Source organism: Corella eumyota, chromosome 1, assembly GCF_963082875.1.
Source record: "Corella eumyota chromosome 1, kaCorEumy4.1, whole genome shotgun sequence".
NCBI classification, from domain to species: Eukaryota; Metazoa; Chordata; class Ascidiacea; order Phlebobranchia; family Corellidae; genus Corella; species Corella eumyota.
The window spans coordinates 7336540-7349717 of NC_137490.1; the positions used below are offsets into that span (position 1 = coordinate 7336540).

A 13178-nucleotide genomic window follows, 5' to 3' on the forward strand; every position below is an offset into this window, starting at 1 on the left:
AAACAAGATTTGCAGAAATATATGGCATTTAATAAAAGGAAATCTAAGGCATTAAAAATCATAAATCATAATTTTAATCGAAACAAAAAACAGCCTACATAATCGTCAACAGAAAGTTAAGAAATTTAACCCAGTTTTGGGTTTATAAAATTGTTAAAACAGAAGAAATACTAGGACTATATATAAAACTGACACAAGTACTATTGTAGTCCAACAAAAATATTTGATTTTTGAATTATTAACTTCCTCAAAATAATGTTTAAAAAAAGGTGTAAATCGAAAAAAAAAATTTTACTTGTATACTAACTACCAAAATCCCCAAATTCATAAGGATCTATGGCTTCAGTTTTTATGTTTTGTGTAGTAAGGGAAAGTTTTTTTTCTTCTTTTAAAAACTTTAATTTAGTTTTATTAAATAATTCGATAGAAGGCGTTGGATCACTTTCTTTAGAGGAATTGTTGCTCGTTTTTTGAAGTTGGGAGTTCAATCTGTTAATTAACCTTAATTTATAATCTTACTTTTAAATAAAAGTAAAGTGATTGAGTAAAGGGGTAAAAATATGTCGTACTGGTAAGATAACTTACTTGTAAGATGTAGGTTTAATGGGTGTTGTTAGCTTTTTTCCTATCATATCCTGTTGTGGCATACCTTAAAACAAATTTAACATTAAAACATCTAAAAAAAGTATTGAATGCAGTATTATCGAAAAGCTAAAATACACTAGACATAACAGTGGTCAATTCAAACCAAAGATAACTCAACCTGATAACAGTTTAACCACTAAAGGTTTATTTTTTTAAATTAAACAAAGGAAAGGTGTGTAAGTTAGTTTCTCAAGGACTTAGTGGTTATCGGGGTAATTTGTCATAGGTTTGAGTTTGAACCGGTATAATTGACATGAAATCGAGTTTACCATTTATTTAAATTTTAAAAGCACGTTTTACCTGAATGTAAAGGTAACTCAGTATTGGTCAAATGTGGCTGAGGTAATTGCTGTTTATGATTAGGTTCCAGTTTTGATTCAATATTTGCTGTTTCAGCTGTCATTGTTGTGGCAGTAAGACTTTTTATTTGAGACCTATTCTCTGAATCATCAGATTTTATATCAACTGTCACTGAAGTTTCGTGTTCCCTTACTTTACGTTTTTTCCAATGACATTGTTGGGGTGAAGTCTGTTCTTCTAAAAATGGCTTTTGATTGTCACTATTTAAAATGTTAGAAGAAGTAGCAGGATTTTCAACCTGCGTTGGCAGTGTTTTTGGTTCCTCTTTAATTTTTCTAGGCCTACCTCGCTTTTTAACCTCCCCAGTACTGGATTTGGCAACAGCTTTAGGTTTAGGTTTATTGGTTTGTGGCAAAGTTATTTTTGATTCTACCTTGTTATGTTCATTATTGTCAGTTGGATCAGGGTCCTCACCATCCAAAATTTGATATTCACAAGGTTTTAAACCATTACGCAAAGTTCTGTCACTTTTTTGGCCACAAAGTTTAAGTTTTAGGGGCGAAACGAAAGGCCTTGATTGTTCTGGGGATGAAATGTTTAAGTTGTCTTTCGGATCAACTTTAGCAGATTTTGCTGGATTGTCCATGTCAACAATTCGACTGCGGTCAATTTTTAACAAAAGTTTTTCAGATTTAATGGGAGGCGTTATGTTCGGAATAACATCAGTTGTAGTTGCATTTGATAAAATTTCTTCATGGGCAGTGCTATCACTCAGTTGTGACCCCAGCTCTTCAGCTTGCGCTGGGTCTAGGATGGAACAGTATTCGACGCAATAATCGTCAAAACCCAACCCACTACCTTCACAGTTTGAAACCTTGTCACTTTCTTGCGAAAGTTTGCGTTTTTTCTTTTTCTTCTTCTTTTTTGATTTCTTTGATTTTTTCTTTGAAACCTGTGAGCTGTTATCAGACTGGGGTTGGTCTACTGTTGTTGGTTCTTCAGGGTTAGCTTTATCATCTTGATTCGGGGTTACAATTGACCCACTTGTCCCAGTTATTAACGGCACAGGTAGGGGAGTCTCGGTATTATTAATTGGTAATTGTTCTGGTTCTCGTTTAACATTTAAATTTTGTAAATCAGGTTGTTGAATTGCATTTGACAATAATGGCATTTGTGGATTCTCAAATGTATTTAATCTTGGAACATTGGGGCCCAAAGATTCAAAACTTTTTCCGAACAAATACTGAGATAAGTGTTGCATGTACACTGTCTTTTGCTCATGGGTAAGATTGGAGGGCAAAATGTTATTTAACATAGGTGGATAATTGGCAGTGTTATTTTCAGTATTAATTTGGTGGTAATTTTGGTCAAATGGCATAGGTTGTGGATTAGATAATTGAGGATTTTGACCATGTGGGTAAATATTTTTTGAGTTTTGGACCAAAAATTGATTTTGCTCGTAAACAAATGGTTTTGAGAAGTTTTGATTGGGCATTTGAAAGTTCTGACCGGGGTAAAGTAACGGGGTTCGCAAAGTTAAATCCTGATCAAAGTTTGTAGGTTCCTGAGTTAAATGACTTGTTGACGTTTGGGATATTGTTGGAGGATTTTGGCCGTCGGCGACACGAAAATATTTATCTTTCATCAAAATACTTGTGTCAACGCAAACATCGCCGACGGCTAACTCGTTTTTTGCCACCAATTCTTTTTTGATAGCAGGGGGACTAAGTTTATCTGTAAAATTGGTTACTTTGTTCTCCACGCTAGAGCACTGCGATTTACTGGAGTCAATAATGTCCCTAAATCCCTTAAACACAATTAATGTACTGTCTTTACGCCTTCGATTTTGAATATTGCGAAATCTGCGCCGACCGTGTGATTTTGCAGTTTGTTTTGCGTTTGAATCTGTAGTATTGGCCGAATCCGAAAATGTTGCCGATTTCATTCGAGATTGTGATACAGAATGGAAAACTTTTTTGTGTGATACGCTAGAGTCCGGAGGAGAGTCGGACTCAGTCTCATCCATGTCACCCTTATAACCTCCGTCATCATCCTCTTTTGGATAAAAAGAGTTAATATCTTCGGAGCGGGAGGTGCTGGCCCGACTTTGATTCTTTTGCAGTTTTCGCTGCTTGGTCCCTTTGCTCACTGCCTGCTGAAACGAAGTCGACGTGTGTATTTTGCGGAGCTCTTGTGCTGACAATGGGCCAACTTCGATTTCAGCATTACTCTTGCCACTGTCACATAATTGAGCAAGAGCTCCGGACTCGTTTTTTGCCTTAAGCGCCGATTCACGAGTAGAAGGTTTCCTGTGGGGAATGGAAAAATTTTTCTTTGAATTGCCTGGCTGACTGAAACCGTTCGATTTGGATCTGGTAAATGATGAACAACTGGTACTGCTATGATCAATGCTGTCATTTGATAAATGGCCATTGGATTTGCAATCTGTAAAGAACTTTAATTTAGTAATTAGGTATTAATTTAAAAATATCAATTATACACTTAAATCACCATTGCATATAGTAATCTATTGTACACAAAAAAAATTACAACTAGATGAAGGTACTGGCCTGTTTCTTTTCTTTGAGATTTGTCCAGGATTTTTGACTTGTTTTTACTTTTTAAAGTTTTCGATTTGGAATTATTGTCGGGCGTGTTATTAAAGTCCCAATTCATACTTGATTGTTCCTCGAGGTCCGACCTTGTAGTCGTTTTCCAGCGTTTGTTGTTTTTGTTTTCAATACTCGTATCAAGACTGAGTTTCGGGGATTTCTCATGTTTATTAAATATACCTGATGCCCTAGTTTGTCTTACCGCAGCCTTTTTGATGGTATGCGATTTTGTTAATGCGTTGGCTTTAGTTTCAGTTTTTGTGGCTAATGGTTTTTCTGATTTTACTTGGAATGCAGATGGTGATGCAGTGGCACCAGTTGAATTCCAAGTCGACCAATTTTGAGTTTTATTGCGCCTAGTTTTATGTGGAATTTCAGTTACAGGCATCTGATTTTCACTTTCGAAATCTGATGATGAATTCATGGGAAGGGACCTTTTTCTTGAGGGTGAATTAATTTGTTTGTTATCTAAAGATTTTGAGTTTTTGCTGGGATATTTTGGCAGGTTAGATTGCAATCGATTGTTTTTCTTATGTGTGCTTATGTTTGTCTTTCTGTCCAATTCATTGCCAGCGACTATCTCCTTATTAAAATTAACTATTGAGTTCAGTTTTTTGGGTTTTATTTTGTCACTTTCAGATACAACTGAAACTGAGGTGACTTTTGGAACTTTTTCAGGTTTTTTATTTTCAGCTGGAGGGCGCTGCTCAGACCATTCTGGAGCTTTTGCCAACAAGAATGATTCCTTTTTGGCTAGTCTACAAACTTCTGGCTGTCCAAATCTAGCAAGATTTTTGACAATTTTTGTAGAATCAAAACGAGGATTGTCAGCCATTTGTCTTTCCAGAACTTTCATCTTAAAAGTTTTTTTTTTGGGAAATTAAAAAAAAATTTGTAAAAATTCAGTATTCGATTTTTTTTTTTTAAATTTAAAGTTGTGTGTTACCTGATTAAGAAAAACGCTTTCCATGTTTTTAATTGTCATCCTTTTCGTTTTTTCCCTCTTGCCGATCATGTAACATAAGTTTCTCACTCTTTCCAAATCTTGCCTAAATGTTTAAAAAAAAATATTAATATATATCAAAATGTTAGTGGCAAAAAGATCACAAAAAATCTTTTACATTTTTATTTGATTAAAACATTTTTAAAAGTTTACACAGAGTTTTATTATATTATAATGTACAAAATTTTAGGTTTAAGCTTAAGATGTCCTTTAATGTTTTTTAAAATATTCTTTTTCGCATTGCAGAAAAAAACAAATGTTAAACTTTGTAATAAAAAAAACCTTAAAACCACTCTGCAAGTGTAAAAACCAAACATATAACCCAAAAGGCTCCAATATTTATAAACTACAAATTTATTCCAACCTTAAGTGGGTGAACATTCTTAATCTTCTCTGCAAATTAGTTTCTGCAGCATCAGCAAGTGCGGTACCCTCTTCGTGTTTAGGGGTGATTAGAGGACGATCAAATTGAGCTCTTCTTTTTAATTTCCAGTATTCGATGACCTCTACGGTGGTTTCTAAAGGAACGCTGAGTGTGCTGGCTACCTCCTGGTTTTAAAAATAAAATAAACATAAACTTCTAAATTATTTAAATGAGTAGCAGTTTTAAGATAGTTTTAATGTAAACTTATTTAAAATTATTTTAAATGTATTAAAAGCCAGTAAAAAGTTACATAACAAAAAAAAATTAGAAAGGGTATTTAAAAAATAACGGATCGAAATATTTTTTTTATAAAAATGATAATTTGCTATTTAAAATAATTATGAAAACTTAAAAAAATTTTTACCTCACACTTGACTAAGTTTGAGAAGTCCTCGCTCATCTCCATGATTCTCTTAAATTTTAAACTCCTCTTATGCTCCTCCTTCTTCTCGTCATTCTCTGAGTCACTCTCCTTTCGATTTTTGCTGTGTTTCTTGCAATATGATCTAAACAATTTTTAAAAAATAAGATATACTTTCTAATCACTACTTTGAAAATTAAATTTTTTTAGGAAGTTGGAAGGACATATAGGACAATTTTGTAACAAAATTTATACAGTTAGGAATGCCTTATTTAAGCTTGCAGCAAAGTACTGGTAGATACAAAAAAATAAACTTCACACAATAGGCAAAAAGGGTAGTTAATGCCAAATAAAAAATGCAACATGTCAAAAAATATATTTTTTTACAAACCTGAAGATTACTGCATCATCCATCCCATTGGCAATATCCCCATAATCAGCTACCATGTCCAACTTTGATTCAATTGCACAAGTGACATGATAAGCAACCACACAATGCTTCACACTGCACTGTATACAAGCTCCCACTCTCTCTTTACATATATTACAACAGAGTGCCCAACGTGAGGCAGGAATATGAGATACCTGAATAAAATTAATTAAACTTGTTTTTAAATGAAGTTGTAAATTGGGTTATTTTTACATGGTATACAATTATTCCTGTACCAATGGCATGGAATTGTACAAATATTACTTATAAATAATGAACATAAAAAAAACGTTATGCTTAGATTTTTAACATTTGCAACCTGGCTAACTGTATTTAAAAAGGGTTTAACAACTACACATTAAGTTTAATAACCATCCAAATTAAAATGAAATGTATATTTTACTAAAACTCATGTACAATTTATATTCAGTAAATAGGCAGTCATTTTGCATTTATGTATGGCTTCCACTCTAAAAAGTTTTCTATCAAAAAAAACCACCTTTGCTATAGGTTCCATTCTTTCTGGGTCCATGATAGAAATTTCTGGGATCCACAAAGCACAACTAACATGAGCCCACTTGTTTCCTGATCTCGTACTCTTCATTGCTCCTCCCTTTTTGTTGCATAATATACACTGGGTGGAGCCCTGTATTCCAAGAGAACAAGGTCGACACAACCAGCCACCCTCTGGGACCTTAATAATTATTTTAAAAAGTAAAAAAATAATAATTTTAGAAAGTTAAGTGTTTTCTTGTCTTTTTTTAAATTAAAATTTTTTGTCTTTTTAAAAACCTGTAAAGTTGTACTTCTACAGGTAAAAATTGGCAATATCATGGGAAAATAATAATTAACACATCAGCTTATTGCATTTTGTACAATAAATATACAATAGACAAAAAATATCAAAATAAAACTTTTTAATTTTTTTTTTTAATTTTTATAACTGAAAACATAAAAAACACAATACCAAAAATAAATAATCAGATGCTATCAATCAACTAATAAATAAGAACATATTTAAAACTTATTTTTTACCTTTAATATTCCATAGCAAGCTTGGTGAACGCATAAATTACAACCATCACAAAACACCATCTCATTTCCTTCTTCACAATCAAGCTGAATAAAATAGGAATAAAAAAAATAAACTTTTTTTATAAACTATTATGAACTAATTTAAAAAAAGTACTACTAAAAACTGCAAGGTGCTGGTATAGATACTACTTAGTATAGGTTAAAAAGTGAACAAGGTTTATACAAACTTAAAAAAGGAACTAAACAATGCATAAATTTTTTATTTTCTAAAAGGACAATTTTTTTGCTTACCAATCTGCAGACATCACACACCACATCTTCATCATATTCAATTCCAAATTCTTCCTTGTTTTGTATTGCTTTCTGAAGATTATCGTGGCACTGAAATGATTAGTTAAAATTATCAAATGTGTAAAATTGGTTTAACCGCAATTTTTTTGTTAAAATTTTTTACTTGAGTTTCCAGTTCCTCCATTATTTGTTCCATAGAAAACTCGTCTAATGGTTGCAAACCTTGTTTTAAAAAAAAAAATTAAAAAATTTTAAAATCATAGGAATTAATATCAACCTGTGGTTTTTTAAAATAAAAAAAATCCCATTTATAAAAAATTTGCTTATCTTAACAAAAATTGATACAAATTAGACAATTTTTTGGTAAGAATTGTAAAGCAAAAAAAAATTAAATAAAATCGTAGCGAAAAGAAAAAAATTTTTATAAATTTAATTTTACCCATAAGTTTTCTTTCTTCATTGTTTTCTTTTAACCAACATACATCCAACTCGTCAAGATCATACCGACAAGTATTATCAGCCAACACGTTGAAATCGATCATATCCTTATCGCCATTGTCTGGACAGGATTTCAACATTTTCCGGGGCCTAAACAGTAAGAAGGAGAGCAGGTATTAAGCATTTAGGCTATCTTTATATAATGAAGCACAATGGACAATATATTTATATGACCAATTTAAAGAGGTCTTTGAAATAAAATAAACCGATGTTTGTGGTGCATGTGCAAATTTTTATAGGTAAATGTTAGTTGAAAAAATATTATGTGGAAAAAAAGAGCACTAATTCATGATGGGAGCCACTTAACTAGTAGCCAATAAAAGTATAAAAAATAAACAAAAAAGTCACACGAACAGTAAGTTGTTTACATAATAAAAAAGTTTACAAATATACTTTATATATATATATACACAAAAATATAATATGGTATTATTTTCGAAAAAATTATAAACACTGTATTAAAAAAAACCTTGATCACAATTAACTTACATTCTAAAATCCCCATTAGTTGCCTTAGGAATAACACTGACATTTTTGTTGTGGATAGCCTTGGTATTAACAGGAACCTAAATAAGAATTTATTATTAAACTTAAAATATTTAACATTGAACCTTATGTTTAGGCTGTTAAGTCAACCTTTTAACAAAAAGAATATTTATAAGTATATACAGAAAAAAATTTAGAAGCAATGATTTAGACTAACAATAAACTAAATTTAAAAATTATTTTTTGTTTTTTTTACCTGAACTCCCTTTTCCCATTCAATTTTCCATGGGTCTTGCATAATCCAATATTTATCACACAATTGCTGGTTATCAGGTATTTTCATTGCACTAATTAAATCTTTTCGAAACATCTGCAAAAAATACAATTTTTTGGGGAACTAAATATTACTTTAAGCCTTTGGTTCCAAAAGTAAAAGAAATTGGAAAAAATTTGAATTCGATATTTAAATTGTTGTCAAAAGTCACTGGAATTTGTTGTAAAATTTACCTCCACAGGTTTTTGACGAATCGAAGAAGCTCTGTTCTTTTTTTGCGAGCTGGACATTTTCTGTACACCGGGTTTCGACAAAGGAGTGTTTGTTATCGGCTTTTGTGTGGGAAACATGAAATTGTTGGACTCGCAATCCAGAAATGCAGGAGAAGGTGAACCATCGACATCATTCAAAAAGTCTTTCGAGTCCAGCATTTTTGACAAGTAAGCGGTGGGCATCCGGCTGTTATTGTTTTTTTCTTCCGCATTCGTCATGTCATCTTCATCGGGGGAGATGTTATCAACTAGTTTAAAACATAAACTTTGTCAAATTTACTATTTTTAAACATTTATATATACATTATAATGAGTAAGAGCACTTAACAATAAAGAAGATAAAGCCTACCTTAAGCTTGTATGAATTAAGATTTATGATTAGAGCACAAGGATATGTAATCATATTGAATAAGTTTATATACATTAAGCATAAAATAAAATTGTAAATAATTTATAATTTACCATCATCATTTTGCATGCGATCCATAAAATTTGAAGATTTTGAGAGGTGAGACATTCTTGGGGAGGAACTAAGATGGTCACATGTTGAAGGAAGTCGTAACCTTGAGTGTTTACGACCAGGTGCCATAGCAATTAAGCTACTTGACATTTTTTATCGATTAAATTCAGGTACATTTTATAATAAAAACATTCACATGGTCAAACGGTTGCTATAAAAAAAAATCAATTTATAATAAAGTTAATTTAGCAGTAAAAAGCCATTACTTCCATGTACTATGTAGTATCAACAAACAAATATTGAAAACCAAAAAAGAGAAGAGATACAATGTGCAATCTTGGCGACCAGATAAAATAGTAAAAAAATTAAAAAAGAAGCCAGAATAATTCCTATAATTTTAGGTAATATTTTAGTATAAAAAGGTTACTGCCTTAGATTCTTTTTTTAAATCAAAAAAATTTTAGATTTAAAATTTACAAAATAATTTAAAAAAAGGAACAATTCTGTAAATTGCATGCAAACTCATGTCTGCATGTGAGACAACAGAAAAAGTTCTAACGATTGCCAAGCCCACACATAATGCAGACACAAATACATTTGCAATGCCTTTCACTAACTACTTAAGCTTAAATCTGGCGTGATTAGTAAACAACTTTAAAATACATTTGCAAATTGTCTCATTTGCATAATAACAATCAGATAATCTGATACTAAAAAGTAGTCATGTTAAAATTCTTTTAAAAGAGTTTTGTCAACATAATAACCTTTAAAATAGGTTTTTAAACACAAGACATATTAAATAGAGAAATACAATTCATATTTAATAAACGTTTGCAGAGATTTATAGCCTAAACAAGCTGTTAGTGCCATTTTTAGGTAGTTTTTCAGCCAAACCCTGTCATCTTTTCCCAACATCCCGCGAAGTAAACACTTTTTGTGGGACAAAAAGAAAATGAGTAAATTGTGCAAAACAAAGCAAAATACATTGTTTTAAATGCGTAACATACTAATTTATATTATTTTTAAATTTTTGTTTAAAATTAAAATAATAACGTTAAATAAAACTTAACGTAAAATGTAAAAAATTAAAAAAAAAAACGATCGTAAATAATTTATTTTATTTTTTATTTAAAGTTGTTACCATAAAAAGTAGACACTTATAATTATGTTTAATTTTAAAGTAGACACTTTTTTATTATTAAAATATTATATAAATTTATAATTTATTTAATTTATGTATTAAATTTTAATATACTTATAAAAAGGATTAGACGATATCAAACCATATTTTACTTTTTAATTAATTCTAGATTTTAGTCTAATAACCGACTTCTTGAGAAAAATATAGTGTCGCTTTAGCTGATTTCTTGAAAATTACCTAACGTTACTTAACGTTTTAGTTTATTTGTAAAAGTTAATATATATACAATTTAATTATAGCCTATATAAATTCACAAAAGTGTTCAAAAAATATACAAGTAAAACGCTGTATCAGATTTCTATAAATTATGGTTTTAATTCAAACATTGGATAATTTTGTCGACCCAAACTTTAGGTTTTTCCAGCATCCAAAAATGCCCACAACCCTCTACAAACTGAAATTTAGTTTGATTATTCGGCATCCAATCCATGAAAAACTGCGGTATTGTAATTGGCGCTATCGGGTCTGCTTTCCCCCAAATAAAATGAGTTGGAATATTTGTGTTTTCTAGCGCTTCAAACCAGCGAAACTCAAAATGCGCACGATCCCATAAATAATAAATTGTCTCACTGGCTATTTTCATGCCCCCGTTAAAGTTAAGTAGTTCTAAAAGCAGATCAATGTCCAAGGACTTTTGCTCCTCATCATAACCATGCGGCCATAAAGTACCAAGTCCTCTACGAAATATGGTAGCAGAAATCTCAAATTTAAATGCAATGTGAGCAAATATAGGGCCAAAGACTTGGTTGCTTAAAATAATTTGTCCCAATCTTATATTAATTAAAGAATATTTCATTCCTCCGTTTGTAAAAGTTATGCTTTGAAAGAAGTCGTCAAAATATTCGGGCAGCATTCCTGTAAATTATAAAAAAAAATATTCAAACAAAATATAACCGTAAAATTGATATATTTTTTAATTTAGTTTTTTTTTAAAGTTAAACAATAATATTAAAACAAGAGAAACTAACGTCTGTATCTTCTTGCAATGATTTCAGTTAGTACAGTATCGCCCATATCATGCGCAATAACATGAGCCTTTGTAACCGCTATATGGCGTCAAAGAGCAAGGGTATTATCAGCCGCTTCCACAATCGAGTAAGTATAATTTTTGGCTGGTTTTTCAGATAGACCAAACCCAATGTGATCGTGAACAATAACGTTGCCATGTTGCAATAGTAAAGAAAGCACCTAAATTATTAATTACTATATAAATGCCATTATTTTTATTACGTTAAATCATTATGCTTAAACTAACCATTCAAAGATACGAACTGTTAGTCTTACCATTGCGGTTTTATAGTTTAGTTACCTTATGATATTCAAAACTAGATGATGGGTACCCATGTAATAAGGCAAACGTCTGTGGGTCTTTAATGTTAAGATTTTGACATTTCTCGTAAATATAAAACATTTTTTTCCTATTGATTTTTGCTATTTTACCTATAGCAAACCAATCTTGAATTTGCTTCGGTAATTCTGATATATCGGTAGGCATATAAGGTGCTGGCAAAAAAGTAGGGGCCAAAATAATCGCCAATAAAACAACTAAAATTGTTACTACTAACTTCATATTTACTATAACGAAATAAAAATATAAAAATATGAGTACTTAATCAATAAATACAACTCGTAAGTTAACATGACTTAATAACTATAAATAAACCAATTAACATTTATATAAAGCAAAAAGCTATTTATCAAACATACATAAGTGATATGCCATTACTTCACATATGTGAGTAATATGCCATAAACCAATAAACGTGCATGTTAAAAAGTGCAATTATGTTTTTTTTATTCAACTCGGTTTATTATGTAAAAAGGGTACTAATGGAATTTTATATGCTGTAATATTTAAATTATTACTTGCTCATATAAGTTTAAATGGTAAAAAATCAATTTTAGTCTTCTAAACTTGGAAATAAATTATGTTTTATGTAACAGTCACCACTAAGCTCAGTTTACACGCGCGCAGTTAAATGTTTTGTTTGATTGTGTTTTTTTTACATCTAATCCTGCTTTTGTTGCAAAAATTTTAATAGGTATGCAGTCGCTTGTACATTACCTAAATTAGTAGTTACCATACCCTTCTTTAAGTTTTAATTTATTTTCCAGATTTACCCTTTTTTAAAATCACTTTACGTTTTTAAATTTCACTTATTAGTTATATGCGCAAATTTAAAATTACACTAAAATGTAACCATGATTTGGAATTCTAAAGATCATAGTTTTATTTTAGACTTTGAATAATTTTGTCGAGCCAAACTTAAGGTTATACCAGCAACCAAAAATGGCCACAACCTTTCACAAACTCGAACTTGGTTTTGTTCTTTGGCATTCAATCCATAAAAAACTGCGGTATTAAAAATGGCGCCACCGGTTCCGATTTTCCTTAACGAAACGATTTGAGATTTTTATATTTTTTAACGCTTCAAACAATGACATTCAATATGCGCTTTCGAAATCATTTGATTGTTTTTATCCTAAGTATATATATATACACATTTTCAAATTTAAACATTACAAAATATTTAAAGAATTACCCGGTGCGATATAAAGTTTTAAAAATTTAAACTGAGCGGAGAAGGGGGGGCTTGCATTTCTAAACAGAGAAGGGGAAGGTGCTTCAAATAAATGCAAACACACAAAAACTTATAGCGCACGAATTTATTTACTTACCGATGACGTCATAGTCAGTATGACGTCAAAATTTATACCTCAAATTGGGCTCATTATAAACGTGACAATATTTTTAACTACGTTTTTAAATTTAGAGTAGCTAAACAAAATTGTATTAAGAAGCTAAACTTTTTTAGTTGAGTTTTCCTTTAAGGCCGATATATTTTAAATATTTTTAAATTTTTTAACCCCACAATTCCTTTAGCA

General features: G+C 30.8%; 2 protein-coding genes across 3 annotated transcripts; both read right to left on the minus strand.

Moving 5' to 3' along the window:
* Window positions 1-14: 14 nt before the first annotated feature.
* Window positions 15-9296, minus strand: LOC145759435 (uncharacterized). 2 transcript variants are annotated; one of them, XM_082573282.1, is made up of 17 exons: window positions 9094-9296; window positions 8593-8879; window positions 8342-8455; window positions 8089-8165; window positions 7541-7689; window positions 7265-7323; window positions 7102-7191; window positions 6811-6894; window positions 6275-6469; window positions 5737-5930; window positions 5349-5490; window positions 4925-5109; window positions 4504-4606; window positions 3516-4413; window positions 946-3390; window positions 586-649; window positions 15-489 (listed from the first exon to the last, which is right to left on the minus strand). In XM_082573282.1, the coding sequence occupies exons 1-17, from the start codon at window positions 9239-9241 to the stop codon at window positions 303-305; spliced, it is 5421 nt and encodes a 1806-aa protein (XP_082429408.1). In that variant the 5' UTR covers window positions 9242-9296; the 3' UTR covers window positions 15-302. The 2 variants fall into 2 exon arrangements, with proteins under 2 accessions (XP_082429408.1, XP_082429400.1); XM_082573274.1 differs by having other exon boundaries at window positions 15-501.
* Window positions 9297-10605: 1309 nt separating this feature from the next.
* On the minus strand, window positions 10606-11703 carry LOC145752602 (putative hydrolase LipZ). The gene is given in 3 exon segments (XM_082568942.1): window positions 10606-11147; window positions 11261-11480; window positions 11602-11703. Coding segments are annotated over 3 exon segments (864 nt in total).
* Between the last annotated feature and the right edge of the window lie 1475 nt (window positions 11704-13178).